The sequence below is a fragment of the Cervus elaphus genome, chromosome 30, assembly GCF_910594005.1.
Source record: "Cervus elaphus chromosome 30, mCerEla1.1, whole genome shotgun sequence".
Classification (NCBI taxonomy): domain Eukaryota; kingdom Metazoa; phylum Chordata; class Mammalia; order Artiodactyla; family Cervidae; genus Cervus; species Cervus elaphus.
This window is the reverse complement of record NC_057844.1, coordinates 29,367,104-29,389,775: the sequence shown is the minus strand read 5'-3', so window position 1 is coordinate 29,389,775 and position 22,672 is coordinate 29,367,104. Positions and strand designations below refer to the sequence as shown.

The window sequence follows — 22,672 nt, the reverse complement described above, 5'->3', positions numbered from 1 at the left end:
ACTGTAGCCCCCCAGGCTTCTCTGTCCATGGGATTTCTCCAGGGTAGAATACTGGAGTGGGTAGCCATTCCCTTCACCAGAAGATTTTCCTGAGCCAGGGATCAAACCCACATCTCCTGCATTGGCAGGAGGATTCTTTACCACTGAGCCACCTGGGAAACCTATCATACTTAAAAGTACCGAGTTTGATTCCTTTTGACAAATGTGTACACCACCCGCCGTTTCAGATCTAGCACACCACGGAGAAGTTTGAGGTGGAGCTTGAACTTAACGTCCTCGACAGGCAGACGAAAGTTACAGTTGGGGCTGAGGCCTTGGCTGAGCACCCCTGGGTGACAGCAGACACTTGTCAACCTGCTTTTAGCAACCGCATTTCCGAGGTTACACCATCTAGTATTTGGACAAAATACTTTAAACGCTTCAATTCTTTTATGCAAATTCCAGCTCAATTCCTTAAACAGAACAAATTAGCTACCCATCCTTCCTCTCGAAGACTGTGTGGGTGTGTTGGGGGCAAGGAGCGAGATTTGTTTATGTTGTCCTCTCACCAAAGAACTCCTCAACAAGCCCAGAAAAATGTGCCCTTAAGCCCTACCTTCATTTGAGAACAGTCCAGGCAGTTATGCTGGCATTTTGCTGAGACTTGCAAAATTGAACAAAGAGGAATGCAAGTGCAAATGAAGTTGGATTTCAAGCCAGTAAGAGCTGGTTTGAAAGCTTTTTAAAAAAAGGTACAGCCTGGATGACATTAAAAACTTGGGTAAGAGTCTACTTCCACAAGCCTGTGTATCATAGATTCTGGAATAAATAAAGATGGTTCAGGAGAAGGGTTACTTACTGGAGCCAAATTTATTTTAATGTCTTTTTAAATTTTGATCGGAATTACCAAAGTGTTTGGAAGGGTTGGAGTCAGTTTTTTAGTACTGTTTTTTTTTTAAGGGAATTGTCTTCTATATGTCTGATTTGTGGTGGTGTTTAGAAATACATACAATAATGGCAGCTTACAGTTTTTCCTTCTGTTCCCTATCTGCTAGGATTGCTCCGTCTCACTTTTCACATGTCTGTCAGGCCCCAGTGTGGGTGCAGGATTGTGTGGGCATTTGCTGTGATGTCACATCTGAGTGCCTTTGCCCTAGTTCCCCCATCTTCACTGTGAACTCGCTCCTTCTCCCCTGAAAACCCTTCCCTTCCCAGGCCCCTCCCCGCCAGAAAGAGCTGACAAAGTAGCTTTCTCTACCTCACCTCTGCACAGAGTGATCATTCTGTGTGTTATAGGTCTGCTCCCTTCCTAGATGCCGAGCTTCTTGAGGGCAGAGACCTTCCACTTCTCATGGTGTCAGGCACATTGTTTAGTTGTTAAGTTGTGTCTGACTCTTTGCAACCGCATGGGCTATATAGCCCACCAGGCTCCTCCGTCCATGGGATTTCCCAGGCAAGAATACTGGAGTGGGATTTCCTTCTTCAGGGCATCTTCCCGGACCAGGGATCAAGCACAGAGTAGATGCTCAATCAGTGGGCTGGCCAAAGAAAAGGGGAGAGCAAAGGAGGGAAGAACTTCTAAGGAGCCCTGAAAGAATCTGAGCAGAAGGGATCTGAGAGGTAGGATGAAAAACAAGAGACATTGATGTTGAGGACACCAAGGGAGCAGAGAATCGGAAGTGGGAAAGGCTGGCCATTAGTGTTAATTTGCCAGGGACAGCCAATGAGATAAGTACTGAAAACCTCCATTGTATTTTTAGGAACTGAGGGAAGATTTCTTCCGCCGTAGTCACACCCTGGATAATACTGCAGGTGTGTTAACAACACCAGGCAGAGATGTGTCGGCAGTGAGAGGCGGCAGGTGACCTCTCAGAGGGATGTGTCGGTGGAGCTTGGCTTGGTGATACATTCTTCATCCTGATATTCTGTACAGTGATTTTTTTCCTGGTGTCAAACCCACTGAATAATGGGTCCTCTCAGCTTACAAACTGAATAGAGAGCTCAAAAATTCAGAAATATTTGCAGGATATAAAATTGAGAGATTGAGTCAGACTGAGATTTGGGAGTTTATTGGGTGAATCTTAACAGGCCTAAAATCCTAGTGGATCATTTCTCAGAAGGTGATAATGAGCAAGATGGTGACAGTTATAAAATTGTACAGTTCTCAACTTGCCTTTTTCTCAAAAAATTCGAATAATTTATATTTTTAAAAACGACCAAAATTCACTTTAAAATTCTCTTTTAAAACTACCAAAATTCACAAGGAAATTATAGCCATAAAGTGAAGAAATAAATGTTTTTCTATGGAATATTTGAACACTCAAAGAGAAAGAAGACAATGTCTTATTAGCAGGAAGAATAAAATGTTCATGAGATGGTAACATCATTTCCTAAAAAAATACACAGCTTCTTGAAGGATAAGAAATAAGAATAATTCAAAGGAGATGAATATATTGGATTTTTAGGAGAATGGAAACCTTTAAAGCATCATGGTTATTAAAAGTATAGGAATAGAAGATGTCCAATTATATATTTTAAATTACTTAATTACACTCTAAGATTTCTTTTAGCTCAGAGCCCAATATCATCATCATTCTTTGAACCACTTGAAAAAAATGAAATTCCACTTGTGACTGTTACCATGAAGAAGGAGAGATGGACTTAACATCACAGCCTGTGAATATTCTCCTTTATCTCAAACCAAGCTGAATTCTTTGTGGCTGATTATCATTCATCTTGTCAGCCAATTTAAATATTTTGAAAGGAAAGTTTACTTTTTCATGTTCACAAATTTAATACTATTTTAAAATAAAAATTGGCCCTTTTATCATTATCCTAAAATTTGAATAATAGCATATTTAAGCTGTTCTCACTTTTCTCTTTAAGAAAACATATTAAATGACTAGAGTCATTTCTCTTTTTATTCCCAATGAGTGGAGAATAGTTGGGCACGAGAGGGGTTACATTGAGAATATCTGGAACCCTCGAGCCCTCTCTAACATCATTTTATTTTTAGAAGATCAGGAGATGAGGAACACCTTCAAGTGGGGTGGGATTTTTCCCCCTAATTATGATTTAAATCTCAGGAAAATGTAATACATTTATCTAAAATGCATTTTAATATGCAAAGTCTCAACATGAATACATTTTATTAAAGCAAGAATCTGAATTCTCCTTCTGCTTTTTCTTACTACCATTCCATGGATCTTACAGATGTCCTGACAGCTGGGTTATGGGGGCGCGGGTGGAGGGTTTGGGGGGGTGGAGTGAAGTCAGCCAGACCCCTCCTCCCTCACTCAGTGGCGCAGTAGAAATCTGCCTAAGACCTAGACTTGTGTTGGGAAGGTAGAGAAAGACTTTAGAGTTCTTTCAGATTTCATGTATACATTTAAGAATGAAGCATGGCGTGCTTTTGAGTGTGTGGTAGTTTTTGTTTTGTTCTCTTCAGTGTGGTGTAGCTTAAAGCATGGACTTGGGCAGAAGTGTTGGAGGCAGGTCAAATCTGTGTTCTGCTCTCCTGTCCCCCGGTTCCCTGGCATTTGGCAGCCTCGGTGTGCTTGTCTGTGGAGCAGGGGGATTAGGAGGGATCCATGAGGTGAAGCATGTCCAAAGCTTAGCGCAGAACCTGGCCGGTATTAAGTGTGCAATAACCACAGCTGCTGTTACTGTGTTCCAGATGCCTGAGCTCTTAACCCCGTGTTGCAGCCAGGCTCTCCGCGGGCAGCCGTGCCTGTCCCACACTCTGTGTGATAATCACACCTTGCTTCTGAGGCTCCATTTCATTTCGTCTGCACTCTTGTTCAGCCCCCTGAGGAGACTGTGAATTGGGAAAGAGCGTCACTCAAAGCTCGACTTTCAGCTTGTCTTTGCTAGATTTCCCCCTGTTAACATCCAGTATTTTGTGCCCTAGGGCTCTACCCTGTTAGGGACTCAAAACTTAACCACTGTTCTCTAGATTTTTATTATGGAAATGTATTTTTTCTCCTATGAAATCGTTACCTCAAACTTTAAGTAATGCTTTACTTTTAATTTCTTTGCTGGAAAAAAATGTGTTTTCATTAAGCTAAGGGAGATTCAAGAAGTCTCATGGGCTTTTCAAAATAGTTTTGTACAAGCCACTCATTGTTTTGAAGTTTGTGGTATGTTCCAACTTGACAAAATAGTTTTAAGTCCTGCAAGGGAAATGGTGTATAATTAGTAAAATAACTTAATAATCTAATATGTAAACAGCTTGCTGGATTATAATTATAATTTATGGGTTATAGTGCAACCCTAATCTGGACACACTTCTTAAAAAAAATTACTTTTCAGAAAATCTGTTGTGAAAAGAACTATTTGCTAAAAGGAGAAAAGAGAATGAAACTTATACTCAGGTGAAAAGACCCAGTTCCTAAATTCTATCAAATAATCTAACCTACTTGGTGTACAGTAAACCAAAGGGCTTCCCAGGTGACTTTAGTGGTAAAGAACCCACCTGCCAGCACAGGAGACATGAGAGACATGGGTTCCATCCCTGGTTTAGGAAGATCCCCCGGAGGAGGGCTCGGCAACCCACTCCAGTATTCTTGCCTGAAGAATTCCACTGACAGAGCATCCTGGCCAGCTACAGTCCAGAGACTTGCAAATAGCCTCTTCACACGCATGCATACAAGCACAGACCAAAGTAAACAGTGATTTCTGAAACAACCTCTAAATCCCTTACAATGTTACGTATCTACTGATTCCAGGCACTGGGAAGAGAAAAGGCAGATTTTATCATCTTTATCTTCTGACTCACACTGCAGTCAGACAGAACATAAGGGGTGTGTGTGTGTGTGTGTGCGAGAGAGAGAGAGAGACGGAGGAGGAGCAGGGGAGAGGAGACCCAGCCCTGGGACATGAGAGGATAAATGATAGAATTATGAGTTCTGCCGAGTCGGTTAGAGAAAAGAGGGCAGAACCTTTCCACACAAATAGAGCAAGGGGGAAGGGAACAAAGGATGTATGAATGCAAAGTCCGGAAGAGAGAGAAAGCAAGCATTGGACAGGTCGAGCTGGAATCTGGTGAAGGCTGCTTTTTCTCAGACCACCAAACCAGTTGACCATGTCAGTTGTGAGCCCGGCAGGATCCCGGCAGAGACCGCAGGGTCCTTTCCACTGGCTGAGTGGAGGGTGCCATCCGTGGTAGGTCACAGCTCACTGGCTAGACCTCTGACCTCACCTTGTCAGACAGCTGACCTTTCCCAGAAGCCATCTACCAGGTAGAGCGCAGGAGGGGAGGGGAGGGCGGGGGGCTGCCCTGGGTTCCCGGCACTGCTGCTCATGCCCACCCACCCCGGGTCCTTCCTGCTCATCGCAGCCATCTGTCATCTCCTCCGTCCAGCCCACTTCCAGTCGACTGCCTGCCAGATAAGGAATGTCATAAAGACAGAGGTTTGCTCTGCCTGTGTCATGTGAGACAAAAAGGTAGGAGGGAATGTAAAAATGTTTCCCAAAGTTTCCCAAAAACTTCTATTAAAAAAAAACTCTCCAAGAGTTCAGAAAACAACAATAATTAGGCTTGCGATTTGCATAGGTGTTCATTCTGAGAGAGTAAGTTGTGGTTGCTTTATGGCGTTGCAGCAATAAAACAGAGATTACGCTCAGTACTCCTCTGGCCCCTTTTATTACCCATGTGCCACAACTGTTGGCAGTCCTCAGTCTCCTGCACCTAATGATTTTTTAAATCTCTCCTCCCCTGTGCTCTTTACTGGGGATAGGAGGGGCAGCTTAGTAATTCTACACCTGCTCAAGTCCACGCCTATCAACTTGCTAAGCTTCCCAAACAAGTGTGGGGCAAAGCATGAGAACTCCTAAGTCTGGGGTGGAGACGGAGGCGGCTGCGCCTGGGTTTGGCTATTCAGAATTTTTTGCCAGGAAAATCAAATGTATTTCCTACCATGGCGGTTGATGACAGTAATTTATATTCCAGGACGAAGAACAAACTAAATTCATCGCAAAATGATTATAAATCATCAAGACGGAGCAGCCTGCCACCTGAATTACTCATAGGAAATGATATTAAAGCAAGACTTCAAAGAAACTTTAGAAACTTGGAACCCATTCACCTGAGGCGCCCAAAAAAGAGACCATCCATATTTCCAGGTAGGATTTGTTTCAACTGATGCCTACCGGTTAAAACAACAAGGATTGTATTTCGTTTCTAACGATCAGATGTGTTACATTTCAGATTAACTTGGGACATGTTTAAGAACTTGAGGCAGTAAAGTAAACATGTTTAATTGTAAAAAAAAAAAAAAAAATTCATCTGAAAGCACTCCCATCCTTTTTCTTTTCTTGATTTATTTTCATATCTTTAAGGGTCTGTAAATAGGGGTCTCTTTGACTTTAAGTATCTGTAAATAGGCGGCTATTCTGTCCGGCTGTGGAATCTGGGACCTGTTTTGCTTGCAGTGCTGGAGAATTCCATGCTGCATTTCATTTTCTGACATATTTTCTTTATTTTGCAAGATTATTGGATTGTTGAGTGAAGCTGATGTTTGTGTGCACCAGAAATTAACGCCATTAAATACTCGAATGCATGCTTCAAATTCCTGTCTTGCATCAGAGCCTAAAACCATTTGTAGTAAAGGGCTCGATTAAACAGTGTAGATGGTGGAGTGTACTGGAGCTCAGAAGACTCCCAGATTTCAATCTCGATAAAGAGACTCTGGTGGTGGCCTTAGGTGGCCAAGCCTGGTATTACAGGTGTGTAGCTTGTGTAAGATGCCCGTGACAGTGAACTCTCGCTGAGGTATCACTGGTGCGTGATCCCTGGAGAGGATGAATTATTTAGTCAACTTATTTCAGTACTGTTTGCATTGGAATTTTCTGGAGAAACTGAAAGTGGCCTTTTCTTGTGATTTGATTGATCGGTTAGATTGATAAATTAGACTCAACTGCTGAAATCTAACTCTGTGATGATAGAAAATAAATGAGGAGAATTCATTCAAGCTTTCCTTCATCATAAAAATGAAACAGACCCCCCCTCACAGTCTCTGTACTGTTTTAGGAAATATTGAATAGCTAGGTGATGATTTAGAAATGTGGGCCACCAAGGCCACAAGCTAAAAACTTCAGTTCATAAGGAAGTTCTTGTGTTCATGAAGTTCTTGTGTCAGTGAGGCTACCTTGGTGTGAAGATACTCTGCAGGAAAAAGCAAAGCCCAGGCTGCAGTGGGCCAGAGGTGTACGTGTGTGGGTGCATTGGCAGGAGAAGGAAGGGGATGGTGTAAACAAGGCTGCGAGGAGGAGCATTTGAGTGTCTGAAGTATCTAAAAACACAGTAGCTTTCTGCCTGTTCTCTTTGATCTGAAAGTAGTGAGGAGCCCAGACCTGCCTCGCTCTCCTGAGCCTGTGTGACACGAAATGCTTTCTGTAGAGCTGGTTCCCTAGCCCTTCTTCAGAAACCTGCTCCCAGGCCTGTTCACCTTCTGCTCTTTCTTCTCCTTGTATTTGGTTTAATGTATAGGAATCCATATGGGCTTCCCTGGTGGCTGAGGGGTAAAGAATCCGCCTGCCAATGCAGGAGACATGGGTTCGATCCCTGGGTCAGGAAGATCCCCTCGAGGAGGAAATGGCAACCCACTCCAGTATTCTTGCCTGGGAAATCCCAGGGACAGAGGAGCCTGGCGGGGTACAGTCCATGGGGTTAAAAAAGAGTGGGACGCGACTGAGTGACTTAACAACAACATTGGGGTCCATATGTGTCATGATTCACCAGGCTTTTCTCTACCACCCCTCCCCCACACTTTCAGACAGCCAGATCCCAGAACATCTCACCCTCTCCAGCCCCCATTTCCATTTTGCCTTCTCTTTCTAGAAGGTCATCTCGCTCTGGGCTGTCAGCTACAATCACAGAATTATGAGAAGACCTCTAGCGTGGACCTCACACAAGTCATTCCTTTCTAAGATCTTAGACTGTCCTAATTAATTGGACAGGGTAGAGTTGTGAAAGAGACGTTGAACTTAGGGGACCTGGATTCTAGTGTAGACTGTGTCCCTAAAGGGCTGTTTGTGGTCTCCGAGCCAGCTCACCAACCCCTGTGGCCTTCAATGACATTCTTTTTCTTCTGCCTAGTTCTGCTGCCATTCCCCACCTTGGGGACAGCAACAGAGGATGAACTCTTAACAGCTTCCCTGTGTGCCAGGGTATCCAGGTGACAAGGTGGAGAGTTATCTGCCTGAAGTTTGAGCAATGCTGGCTACTTCTTTTTTTTCTAAATTCGATTTCAAATAAACCACAACTTCACTGTCATGCAGGTTGCACTAACTTCTTTTTACGATAGATGACTTAGAAATACCCTGGCCTGAAAAACCCACCGCAGCTCCTAAAGGGCAGCTGAAACAGAAATGTACATCAAATGTGTTGTTGTGCTCAGTCGTGTCTGACTCTTTGCAACCCCCATGGACTGTAGCTCACCAGGCTCCTCTGTCCACAGGGATTCTCCATGCAGGAATACAGGAGTGGGTTGCCATGCCCTCCTCCAGGGGATCTTCCCAACCCAGGGATCAAACCCAGGTCTCCCACATTGCAGGCAGATTCTTTACCAGCTGAGCTACCAGGGAAGCCCCTGTATGATATGCAGTGACACGTAAAGAGCAGATGTAATGTGGGACCAAGCATCAAGGAAATTTAGGCACCAACTCAAAATGATAAGTGTTGCTATCATTTGTCTGATGAGATTCAAGATTGAAGACATGTTGGTGTTCTGATGTGTATTCACTCTGACCCTTACAGACTCCCAGACAGTGTTATCCTCCATCTCAAGTCCCCTGTTCTCAGTCCTGAGCCGAGCAATTGACTGCTGTGTTGAACAGTTCATTCATTCACTCATGAAGTATTCATTTAGTTCTTGCACTGGGCTAGGTTGGACCTTGAAGAAGCAAGCTACATGTTATTCTGTTCTTATTGCCCATTGCTCCTCTAAGGACCATCCCACATGTCAGATGGTTATCTACCCAAAATGAAAATGTGTTTGTTTCATTCCTTTAAATTCTTCAGTGGTTCCCTTCGCTCTTAGGATAAAGTCCAGACTCCTTAATGTAAAGTACACGAGACTGCTTACCCAACCAGTGCTTCTGTCCTTGGCCCATCTCTTAGCATTCCTCCTCTTGCAGTCCTGCAAGCCCAGCCCACTTCAGATCCCCATGGCCCATCACACCTGCTCTTCTGGGTTAAGTGCTATATCACCTACGTGCCCAGTTTCACCTGACTAATTTGTACCTTAGCTTCAGGTGTCAGCTTGACCACCCTCTAAGGGAATGTCCAGGAAGTTTTCCTGATCCTCCCGTCTGGGTTGGGTCCATTCTCCGTTCCTTCGCATGACACCTGGACTTTGTCCTATCACAACACTTATCATATTGTGTATTGTAATTATCCGTTTACTTATCTATATCTTCCAGTAACTCAGGAGCCAGGGACCATATCAGCCTGTTAACCATTGTGTCCCTTGTACCTGTCACAATGCTTGGCACATAGCGTGAGCTCAGTAAATATTTATTCAGTTGACTCAAATTGTGGTGGACAGAGTGAACTCTGGTTCACACACACCTTGTGTGCACTAAATGCCTCCTTCACTCTCCCATCCTTTCTCACCTCCCAACACACACACACACACACACACACACACACAACCCCACACACCACACACACATACAACCCCACAAACCACACACACACCACACATACACACAACCCCACACACACCACACACACACACCACACATACACACACACCACACACACCACACACACACACACACACACACACACAACCCCACATACCACACACACACCACACACACACACCACACATGCACACATACCACACACACCACACACACACACACACACCACACACACACACACACCACACACCACACACACACACACAACCCCACACACACCACACACATGCCACACATACACACATACCACACACACACACCCCACACACACACACAACCCCACCCACCATACACCCACCACACACACACACCACACATACATACATACCACACACACCACACACACACCACACATACACACATACCACACACACCACACACACACACCACAGATACACCACACATACACACACACCACACACCACACACACACACACACGCCTGTGTTCCTATTCTGACCTTTCTTCCCTTCTCTACCTGGGCTTCAAGGCCTAATTCTGTCTTCTGTCTTCTGTAATCACCCAGTCTTCTGACCTCTCTTGAGTTCTCCTCTGTGCTGACCACCTCCTTGGCCTCATTACTGCATGTAGAGTCCTTCCCTTTCTTCCCGGGATTGTGTTCAGTTGTCTTAGGTTGTGAAAGGGCTCAGTACTTTGTTGCTTGGTGGCAACTGTTAAGTTTTGTACAGAAACTCTTTGAAAACAGGAACTATATATGTCTTTGAATGGCCCAGTTGTATCAGAGAAAGAGTTGGGCATCATAGGTGGTCAGTGTTCAGTGAAGTTAACTAACTTCAATTAGTGGTGAGTTAACTAATTTACTGTGAGGCAGTGTCCATCCTGTGGAGCCCATCTCATTCTAGCTCTAGGAAAGAACTAGTTGGCAGTAGAGACTGTCAAAGGGCAAGGTCTTTAATAATGATGTTCATCACTGTAGGAACTCCTGGTGGGGGGAAGTGCAGGTACCCGTGTCTCAGTGTGTAATTCATTCATTAAAATGTGTTAGGGTCCTCTGTATCCCAGGATCTATTCTAGCCCTTGGGAAGACAGCAGAAAAGAAGACAGTTTCTTACATGACTGATGGGAAAGACTTTTCCTAGCAGGATGCCTTGCATACTGTGTAATCCGGTAAATACCGCTTGAGTCAAGGAATGAGGGGACACCATACTCACAGCAATGAATCGTACACAAAACCAGTACATATAAACATCATATTCATACGATTTTTACAAAATCATAAAAAATTAACCATTTATCTTTCTCTTGAAGAAGCCTCAACAGTAGAACTAGTTTGAGTTGCTCAGTTGAAGTTCCACCATCTCACCTCCACCAGGCCAGGCATTAGGAATGTACGTAGGTCTCAGGACTTCCCTGTTGGTCCAATGGGCTAAGACTCCGAGTTCCCAATGCAGGGGGCCTGGGTTCGATCTCTAGTCAGGGAACTAGATACCACATGCCTCAACTAAGACCTGGTGCAGCGCGCCCCCCCCCAAAAAAAAATGTAGGTAGGTCTCTAGCAGGCAGGCAGCCTGACTTCCTATTCCTCCTGAAAGAACTCCTGCCACTTCATAGCAAAGGGCTCAGCTCAGTGATCTAAGAAAGCAGAGGAGCGAGAAGTGGTCCTAACACATTCCGTGCTCATGGGCGAGTCAGATTGAAGTGAGCATCTCTTTCTGCACGTGGAAGAGAGTAGGGCTCAGGTATCAGGTGTCAGAGCCTGTTCACTCCGCTCTCCTAAGCAGACAAGTTGATGCATCTCATCTGCTCAGTCTTAAAATATCCTACGGATTTTGCAGTCATCTGTTTGAGAAGTGAGGAGCCATCTGCCTGGAGGAAACCGGCTGTTCTGCATACTTCCTTGTTGCTTAGAGGACGAGTGTGGGGAGTCTGCTGGGGCTGTGAGGAGCAGGGCCTTCCAGGCAGGACTCACATAGCAGATATCCCAGTGATATAAGCGAACCTCCATTCTCGTTTTTAAATCAGTTCTGTTCAGAAGCTTTCTTTTAAAAAGAAAATCCACAATCTAAAAAAAATGTCATTTAAATCATTTTAATAATAAAACAGATTTTGAACATTTCTGGTTTCCCAGGTATCTCAGTGGTAAAGAATCCATCTGCCAATGCTGGAGACTGGTTCGATCCCTGGGTTGGGAAGATCCCCTGGAGGAGGAAATGGGAACCCACTCCAGGATTCTTGTCTGGAAAATTCCATGGACAGAGGAGCCTGGTGGACAAGAGTCTATGGGGTCGCAAAGTGTCAGGACACTACTTATCAACTAAGCAATAACAACAAAGTAAAATTTCCCCTTGCTGCACGTGGGATTTTATTGGAAACACAGGGAAGCAGTAAGAACAGTGGTAGCTAGATGGTTCTGGGCTCCCCGAGGTGGCCAGAAGGAGACAGGGAGGCTGAAGAGAGGGGTTGGGTGCTGTCCTGGGAGCCTCTTATCCTGGGCGCAGGGAAGGACTGTAATTAAGCTGCCTCCCCGAGTACTGTGTTGGCTGTCAGAATTCTGTCACTCAGGTCTCTGCTGAGTAGTGATTGGATGACGGTCCATCAGGGCCTTCCAGGGGCCAGGAGGATGCCATAGCGCCTCCTCAAGAGTGCTGTAAACTGGGCTTCCTGGGAGCCTGTGCAGCTGGGTTCAGTGGCTCCTCTCGGTGACATCAGGACCCATGTTTCCCATACCTGGGTGTCCCCACAATACCCACCTCGGGGCGTTGATGTGGGAGGTGCCCCGGAGGTGGTAAGATGGGCAGACAGCGTGGAGGCGGGTGAGAACGCACGTGTCATGACCGCTCTGGGGCCCCACCCCCGTCCATCTGTCCTGCCCATCTGGTCATGTGACTTCCTTCCGCAGCCGCTTCCAGAGGTGGCCATGCCCGGGACTAAGGACAAGGAGCCCCAAAGTCAAGAGTTTGAACCGCTCCTCGCGTGAAAGGGTTCCGGCTGAAGGATTCCACAAAGTGTCTACCTCACAAGCGGGTTCAAGTTCTAACCCCCGATCTTACTAAATGTGTAACCTCGGATGAGTCACTTGATCTTGTAGAGCCTCTTTATTTATTTACTTATTTTTTTCTAGTTGCTGAACAAATGCTTTCTGCTGGAAAAGATAAATAAATAAATAAATGGAACAGTTATGAAACTGAAATTAAGTGTAAACTTACAGGCTGTTAAACACTGGAGCCTTCTTTCTTATTCTTGCTCTTGGAAACTTTTTTACTTCTTCATCTGTAACATGGGGATGAAAATCCAGTGTCAGCGAGTCACGTGAAACTCAAAATAAAATAGTGCATGATGATGAAATGATACACAGCTGGAATTGACAGTGTTCGCTTATACTTCAGTGGTATCAAAGGTCTTGTTTCTCATAATTTGTACTTTTCATAGGTAGGTGTAATTGGAACACTTTTGCAAATCTTCATGGCTGGAGAATTATCCTAAGTTGCTAACCAGATCCTCTGTGAATGTAAATTCTGTGTAAGGAGACGACGCTACTAAAACACCTGTTAATTTCATTTTTCCATGAAAAAGAGGATAACACAGAAACTCTTGTCATGATATAAATATCCATATATTTTCTCAATATGAATTATCAAACTTGAGAGTGTTGTCATGACAGGCCTCTAAAAAAACTGTTCCATATTAGTAACAACACTGTCGGTGATTTCAAAACTTAGTTGTAGCCTTGTTATGTTTAATAATTTTTCCTAGTTTTGTCTAAGGCCCTGCTTTTCGAAATTCAACCCTGGCTTTCCTTTGAACCAAAAGTTGGAATAGGATGGTAATTGGTTTGCAATTATATATAATATATAGCTTATTTATATGATTATAGATGAATTAACCACTTGAAATTCATCTTTTTAAATATTAGGAGTATTTAGACTTCAAAAACTTTTGAATGTCAAAAATCTGACATTTTGGGGAAATGGAGGTCGAGTGTTGGGACTTGGTACTTTCACTGCTGGAGTTCACTTCCTGTTTGGGGAATTTAGATCCTGCAAGCCACTTGGCACAGCCAAAAAAAAAAATTGACATTTTGATTTAAAATATTTATAGCATTTCTCCAAGTCTGTGAGTCTGTTTCTGTTTTGTAAGTAAGTTCATTTGTATCATTTCTTTTTAAATTCCACATAGTAAGGATGTCATACATTATTTTCTCCGTCTCTGTCTGACTTACTTCATTCAGTATGACACTCGAGAAAGAGCTTGTGGTTGCCAGGGGGATGGATGAGGAGAAGAGATAGTTAGGGATTTGGGGATGGACAGATACACACTCCTATATTTAAAGTGGATAATCAACAAGAACCTACTGCATAGCACAGGGAACTCTGCTCAATGTTATATGGCAGCCTGGATGGGAAGGGAGTTCGTGGGAGAATGGCTACACGTGTATGTATGGCTGAGTCCCTTCACTGGTCACCTGAAACTATCACAACATTGTCTGTTAATTGGCTTATATCCCAATACAAAATCAAAAGTTAAAAAAATTAAATATTTACAGCATTTCTTACTCAAAAATATTAATGCAGCAAAAACCGAGGAATCCTGTTTTCTTAATCAAATGTATTTTTTGGACAAGTTTCTTCAGGAAGGCAAAATTTCTGTTCTCATTTTGCTTTGTTCTATTTTCTAAAAAGAAACAAAGCCAAAAACCATTAATGAGGCTATTAATATGGTGATCCAGTTACTTTTAAGGAAAACAAAAATGCTAATACTATAAACATGCGTGATAAACAAAGGGAAATAAGTTTTACCTTTATGCAGGGACCCAGGATAAGCAGAAAGTGTTAGATTTACAGCTTGACTTCAGACTTTTTCTCCTTGTCGTAAAAAGATAAATAAATACAAATATATATGGTTCTGAAGACAAGACTTACAATATAAGTATGTTAAGAGGTGGCTTAAAAAAAAAAGAGGTGGCTTAAACACTCTTGTTCTAAAAGCAGTTCATTTCCATTTGCTGATCTATAGCAAATGTGTAGCTGTACAGATTTGAGAGCTCCCACAAACTTATTCCCTTTCTTAACATTCTAAGTTCTAGTAGTCATATCTAGACTGTGAAAAGATTATATATTCTTACATCCACATAACTTTATATTAAGATCCCTGGTGGCTCAGACATTGAATAATCTGCCTGCAATGAAGAAGTCCTGGGTTCAGTTCCTGGGTTGGGGCGATCGCCTGGAGGAGAGCATGGCAACCCACTCCAGGCTTCTTGTCTGGAGAATCCCGTGGACAGAGAAGCCTGGCCGGCTACAGTGCACTGAGTCCCAAAGAGTTGGAGATGACTGAGCAACTTTATATTTACTCAAGCTACTTCAGTGATAATTTTAAATATTTTTTATTGTCTTCATGAATAATGTACTTTTAACAAATATTTAGCAGGGAGAATGGTCATTCAGCTACCCAGTTAAATAAATAAATGACCAGACCCCAACATTCCTTTACTTCAAATACTTTGGGACTCTGTAAAGAATATTTACCTTCAAATTTTAACTAGAATACCTCCCACTTTTCTTTAAAGTCTAGGAAAGTGTAGGTGTGGGAATAGGGGTTTACAAAATGAGCTTAAACAGGTAGTCATGTTTGGGTGACATGCATGTAAAAACTCTCATTCCAGAATGGTCAGGTTGTTTTTCAGTCACAAGTTTAAAACCTCCCATCTTAAGTGGGACATGAGTTAATTTTTTTGTGTACCAAACAACTTAGTATTAGAGCTATTTTTGAATATCCTAGGAGTTCAGAACCCCAAGGTGGAGGAACCAGGAAGATGGTGTGTACTTTTGTCAGCAGGTCGGGTTTCTCCATGGTACTCCCTCAGCTATCAAATTACACTCTTCTGTCCCTCCCTAATACTTAAAGACTGAATCCTCTTGATGGATAATGAATACTGGATGGTGTCTTGGAGCAGTTATGGGCCAGAAAGATTCAATTTAATGAAACATTCTTTTAAGTATCAAAATAGCTCAAGGATAAGGACTGCCCTGGTAGCTCAGTGGTAAAGAATCCACCTGGCCAGTGCAGGAGACTCGGGTTTGATCTGTGGTCTGAGAAGATCTCATGTGCCATGGAGCAACTAAGTCTGTGCACCTCAACTACTGAGCCTGTGCTCTAGAGCCTGGGAGCTATACAACTACTGAGACCATGCACCACAACTGAAGCCCATGCGCCTAGAGCCTATGCTCTGCAATAAGAGAAGCCACCGCAACGAGAAGCCCGTGCACCACAACCAGAGAGTAGCCCCTGCTCACTGCAACTAGAGATATGTCTGCATAGCAGTGAAGACCCAGCACAGCCAAGCATAAATAAATAGTTATTAAAAAAAAAAAAAACAGTGCCCACGGACAAAGGAAGCTATGCCATGAGAAACACAACATCTATTCAACAGAAATCTAAGTTATCTTGTTGAATGTCTACTAGATGCAAAGCACTGTGAAGGCCTAGTTGATGGTTAAGACACTGATACACAGCAATTTGTTCCCTATCTAATTTTTTACCGGGACAGCAGGGTGCACTAATTTGGGTGTTCATTCTTCTCTGGCACCAGCATTTAAGTCTCTGTGTCGCACCAGCTAAAAGCAATGCTGACACCGTGTCATCTAGCACAGAAGCCCTAGTTGGCAGTGGAGTGTCTCCTAAGGGAAAATGCCAGGGGACCTTAATTGTCCTCTGCATCAGGGTTTTTTGCTGGGGGGTTGTTTACCTGCTGTAATTTGGGCCTCTTCTGCACCCTCGGGAACACAGCTAAGGGGGAGAGGGTCATAACTCCACTGTTCCTTCCCAGGGTCCAGCTCAGGGAGGGTTTCCTGTCTTTTGAGATTTTCAAATGCTTGTACAACTAAAGGAATATTAACTTAGCAACTTAGGACATTCATTTTTAGTCAATGTTGTAACTGCAGATTACTGGAGGGGGTTTTTCAGAATCCACAGCCATGGAGATTGGATTGAGGAACTCTGGGGGGCAGGGGGCAGGCTTCTAACTGCAATGTGAAAAATTTCCCCACATACTTGGGATGTTTGTCCCCATCCCCTAGTCGAGAACTCTTGATTTAAAAGAAGTAGAAAAGATCCGAAAGATCAAAGTCGTTCTTAAACTCTCTCCTGTTTCACACGTAGGAAGCAGAAGACCCCCCATCCCAGCCTCTTGTCATCTGGTCCCCTCCCTCTCACACCCAGCTACCACCCACCTCAACTATCAGTATGTTCTTGGGCAGGAAGAGAACCTACATTTTCTCTCCTAACAGTGCCTGGGTTTGAGTTCCATTATACAGAGACTTCCTCCTGGTTCCCACTCATAATCTTTACAAACTGTTCATCTAGGTCTTTGTTTTCACCCCTGCTCACATCAGAGAGTGAAACAGGAGGACTTTTCCTGCCACCCCTTGGTCCATTTAAAAAATTGTAACAATGTGCTATGGGCTGAATGTTTATGTCCCCCCAGAATCCATATGTTGAATAATCCCCAACACGATGGCATTTGGAGATGGGACTTTTGGTGGCAGTTAGGTCATGAAGATGGAGCCCTCATTAATGGAATTAGTGCCCTTATGAAAAGATACAGAGGAGAGATGATCTTCCTCGATTTGTTTCTCTTTCCATCCCTGGGGCAAAAGATCCCCTGGAGAAGGGAATGGCTACCCACTCCAGTATTCTTGCCTGGAGAATTCCATGGACAGAGGAGCCTGGAGGGCTACAGTCCATGGGGTCACCAAGAGTTGGAATGACGGAGCGACTAACACTCACTTTTTTTTTTTCTGCCATGTGAGGACACAGCAAGAAGCCAGGAAGAGGGGTCTCACTAGACACCAAACCAGCCAGCACCTTGATCTGGGACTTCCCAGCCTCCAGAACCATGAGATGTAATTGTTTGTTGTCAAAGCCACCTGGTCTACAGTAATTTGCTATAGCAGCCTTAATTGACAAAACCAACTGGATGAGTAAGAAACATACGAGTCCTTAAGAAAAAATACTGTCAAACAGTACAAGTAATATAATAAAACATAGAAATGTTTAATGAGTAAAAGTTGATGAATATCATGCATGATACTTAGTGCTGCACAGAAACTGCATTATTCAGAAATAAACTAGAATGACTTACTCCCTTTTGTTATTGAATCACATCCATAAATAACAGTTGAGCAACTTCTCAAAAGAAATATTGCCAATATGTAATTACTTTTAATAAAGATGCCACAAATTGCTACATAATTATTTAAATAAAAGGCAGTGCAGTTTTGGAAGACTCTATAAACATCCCAATGTTGTAGCCTTGTACTTTGTCTTAATTTCTGCTAAATTAGAAAGTGCTCTGCTGTTTCAAATATACCCGTGCTATTCAGTCCTTTAGTAAAAAGTAGGTGACTAAAATCTATATGCTTAACCATGCTTAATGAATATTTATAATGATAGAAGCCATTTTATTGGCAGTAAATAAGCTTCTGATTTCTATGCCAAAACTCCCACAAGCATAAACATGGAGGGCAGCAAGCAGGAAATGGTCTGGAATTATATCCTTCATGAACAACCTGAACTGAAAATGCAAAATCTCCATCAATGGGGTCATGGTTGGGGATAAGAAAGTACAAAGGAAGTCCAGAAGGAATTTATCTAACATACTCAGCAGAGGGATCTTGAAAAAAAAAAAAAGCAAGCAAAAAGAAAATAATGTTATACTTATATCCACAATCACACCTCCCATCACAGCAGGGAATTTGTGGGGTGGTTTTTAGTTTAAAATGTTTACTGCTATGGACAGGGCAAAATGACTTGCAGAAATGAAACTGGGTTTTGGTGCTTGCCTCTGGGGAGTAGAATGAATGATGTTAGTCTTTCAGTTGTGTGTGATTCTTTGCAATCCCATGGACTGTAGCCCACCAAGCCCCTCTGTCCATATAGATTCTCCAGGCAAGAATACTAGAGTGGGTAGCTATTCCCTTCTTCAGGGGATCTTCCTGACCCAGGGATCAAACTGGGTCTCTTGCATTGGCACGTGGATTCTTTACCTCCTGAGCCCCCAGGGAAGCCCTCTGGGAAGCTTCTTAAATGTCACTGAGATGGTTAAGAGCGAGGGTGGTGGCAAGAGTGTAATTCTTGTTTATTTGATAAGTAATGGTTCTGTTTATAAAAGGCTCTTTTAATGTTTCCAAACATTGAAAATAATGATGAGTTAACATAAGATGAATAAAGTGAGACAGGAAGAGTGGAATACAGGAAGTGTTGTTCCCCCAAACAACAATGGATTGTGTGTCTCTACCCAACCACTGCCTCAGAGAATTGATTATAGGAAATTGGAGCAATGGGGAGGGTGGTGGAGGAAGCCCAGAAGAGTTCATTGGCTTCTCCTCATTGTCACTCCTTGAAAGGCTCCCCAGCTCAGCCTGCACTTTATTGCTTTTAAAACAATGTTACGACCTAATTCAGTAGTATTTGGGCAGCAGAGGTAGAAATTACTGATATGTGAAGTGCTGATGTTCAGACAGAAGTCTAGCATTGCACATTGCTTTCTTTAAGTTGGAAAATTCAATGTGTAGGAGTTGAAAAATTGACTCAAAAATCCACCACACTTTTACAGGGGCTATAGTAGAGGATTCTGCTTCTTTAAAGTGTGGACTTTTGAGATGAACACAGTAAAATTGATTAATATGTAATTGTTGAGACTTCTCTGGTGGTCCAGTGGTTAAGACTCTGTGCTTCCAATGGGCTCGATCCCTGGTCGGAGAACTAAGATCCCGCATGCCATGCAGTGTGGCCAAAAAAAATGTAGTCGTTGCTCACAAAATACAGATTAATCAGCTGACCGGAGTTCTGTCTCTGCTCTGGGCCAGAGTGTTTACAAGCCCTTGCTTACTCTACGGTTGTCATCTTAATGTCTCACATGGCTTTATGCTACCAATCGCTGAATGGAATGATCTCCTGCATTGGCAGGCAGGTTCTTTACCACTAGTGCCACCTGGGAAACCCTTTTATAGTGTCTACTCTACCAATATCCTTCAACCTCTGGACATCTTGGTGTCTTCTTTTCTTCTCCCATCTGTTCTTTCAAATTCCTTTCTACCACATGTCTCCAGAATTTCATATTCTTCTCCCTCTGTCATATAGAACAGTTCAGATCTTTCCAGCTCTTACCCCCAGCTCTTCTTCAGGCCTATCACAGCACATCCAGAAACAATTGAGGTGCTCATTGAAATCAAAGGGCCATCTGAGGTTACTTCCTTTAAGCCCATGGTTATCTTAAGGGTACATAAGAGCCATCTCAACTTTTGTTAAAATTAAATTCAGATGCTGGCTCATCCGGTTTGGAGTTGGCTGGGGAATACTTAGCTTCCCAGGTAGCTCAGTAGTAAGGAGCCAATGCAGGAGACGAAAGATGCAGGTTCAATCCCTGGGTCAGGAAGATGACCTGTAGGCGAGCATGGTAACCTACTCCAGTATTCTTGCCTGGAGGATTCCATGGACAGAGGAGCCTGGTGGGCTACAGTCCATGGGGTCTCCAAGAGCTGGGCACAACTTAGCAACTGGGCACTGGGAGTACTTACTTTTAATAATCATGATTTGATTCTGACTGAGGAATCTTCTGAAATCTATGGTTTTTCCGGTAGTCATGTATGGATGTGAGAGTAGGACTATAAAGAAAGCTGAGCACCGAAGAATTGATGCTTTTGTACTGTGATGTTGGAGAAGATTCTTGAAAGTCCCTTGGACTGCAAAGAGATCCAACCAGTCCATCCTAAAGGAAATCAGTCCTGGATATTCATTGGAAGGACTGATGCTGAAGCTGAAACTCTAATACTTTGGCCACCTGATGCGAAAAACTGACTCATTAGAAAAGGCCCTGATGCTGGGAAAGATTGAAGGGAGGAGGCGTAGGGGAAGACAGAGGATGAGATGGTTGGATGGCATCACCGACTCAATGAACACAAGTTTGAGTAAACTCTGGGAGTTGGCAATGGACAGGGAGGCCTGGCGTGCTTCAGTCCATGGGATCGCAGAGTCGGACACGACTGGGTGACTGAACTGAACTGAGGAATCTTCAGCATCTTTGAGAAACTCTATGGTCTAATAAGATTCATCCTCTATAGGAGGCAGTTGGAGTCAGATAGCAGGGTTTTCCTCCTTTACATATAGAACGTACCTACTGAATCCTGCAAAGACCCCCACTGGGATGTCTCTTCATCATCCTATTGCTTGACTGTGTTATAGCGTAAGCCCAGAATCACTCTGCTTAGAAGCTCTGTCCATTAAAACTTTGGTAGACTCATTAGTAGCGGATGAGAGTCGTATTTCCTATCTTAGGAGGATTTATCTTGTCAAACATGTTTGTGTTCACTTGAACAAGCCCAGTGACCCATGTAACCAAGTTACATAGAGGACAGAACTTGCTCTGGGTCGAACCAGGGAACTTTGCTTCCCATCTTCCAGTGAGGTAGAACAGAAGACAGGCTTAAGGGATCAGGAAGTAAGACTATCGTGGCTTAGCAGAAGGCCACATTATTTTCTATTTTTAGAGTGGTTGTGATAAGTTCACATTGATTTGGGCAGCATTTTCTGGTGAGATTAGCTTTGTTTTCTGCTCCATTTGCAGGATAGCTATGTCTCTTTTAAGAGTTAATGTAATTATCATGCAAACCAGAAACTGATCAGAGGGTTCTTGTAAAGTGTATAAATTATCCATACTATCAATTAATAAAAATTAATAAATTCTCTTACAGAATGTGTTTCATTTTTTTAAGAAGATTTTTTTAAAAATGTATTTATTTGGCTGCGCTGAATCTTAGTTGTGGCATGTGGGATCTTCAGTTGGTGCATGCCAACTCTTAGTTGTGGAATGTGGGATCTAGTTCCCTCACAGGGATTAAATCCAGGCCCCCTGCTTTGGGAGCTTGGGGTCTTAACCACTGGACCACCAGGGAAGTCCCCAGTAATGTATTTTTAAAAATTTGTTTTACAGAAGTGTGCACTTTTCAGAAAGCTGTCACTTCTGTTGTGTTAAAAAATATGTGCACATCTATACCATCTTTCCTAATCAGTTTACTGTCTTTTGTCATATTTCTGTCATCTTTCTACCTCAATTTTTAGCTTTTTGATTAAAAGAGCTAAATTTTCTATTTCTTTAATGTTCCTGAGACGTTTATCCTGTGACTTCTGCCCTCAGTGGGTGTTCAGGAAAATGCTGTGTCCCACCCAGAGCTGTGTCATATTTTCCTCTCTTCCAGTAACAGAGTGTGGGCCTGGATAAGTTATTTGGCCACCCTGTACACCCTAGAATATTCCTTGAAAAGTGGGATAAAAACAGCATCTGATCTCAAACATCTCTGCTATTTGAAGGACCCCTCTGGAGTCTAGAGCTGCATCTGTCATCTTGTGGCTTTTGTTCTTTTAAACATTGAGACACGTTCTAATAACCTGCATTTCCTTTCTGGTAGTTTCTTTACTTTCACTATCTTTACTACACTCTTGAGCATGGCACTATAGACCCAGGAGCCCTCCCAGGCTGGCCCCATGCTCAGATGAAGGCTTTGCCCTTCATCTGAGCATGTCCTTCATCTTTGTCCCTCACGCCTTCCCAGCCACTTGGAACCATGGACACTCTCTGGTCCTGCTCCTCTCTCACTGGTGTGGGTCTTTACACAGGCTTCCTCATCTGCCCACTTTGCTTTTCTCTGTTATATTCCTTTTCAAGGCTAAGCTCAGGGACTTCCCTGGTGGTCTAGTGATTAAGAACCTGCTTTTCAGTGGAGGGGATGTGGGTTCGATCCCTGGTCAGGAAACAAAGATCCCACGTGCCCTGGGCCAGCTAAACCCATGCCCTGCAACCAAGACTGGATGCAGCCAGATAGAGAAATATTAGGGCTGAGCTCAAATGTTACCTTATCTCTCAGACTGTCCCTTGTATTCCCACCCTTAGATAATTTAGTTATCCTATCTTTTGTTTTAGAGGTCTTCACACAGTTCTGTGGCATTTAATGCTGTGTGTATCTGTTGTT

The 22,672-nt window shown here is 43.3% G+C and overlaps 1 protein-coding gene across 3 annotated transcripts in view; it reads left to right on the top strand.

Moving 5' to 3' along the window:
- FRY (FRY microtubule binding protein) overlaps positions 1 to 22,672 on the top strand; it is a 423,715-nt gene that overhangs the window by 92,194 nt on the left and 308,849 nt on the right. For 2 of the 3 annotated variants that reach the window (XM_043892040.1, XM_043892039.1), the window contains exons 1-2: positions 5,048 to 5,142; positions 5,930 to 6,102. In XM_043892040.1, the coding sequence (XP_043747975.1) occupies positions 5,063 to 5,142; positions 5,930 to 6,102 (253 nt within the window). In that variant the 5' untranslated portion in view covers positions 5,048 to 5,062. Of the gene's footprint in view, positions 1 to 5,047; positions 5,143 to 5,929; positions 6,103 to 22,672 lie in introns of those variants that run through there. The other variant, XM_043892044.1, reaches the window with a different exon arrangement.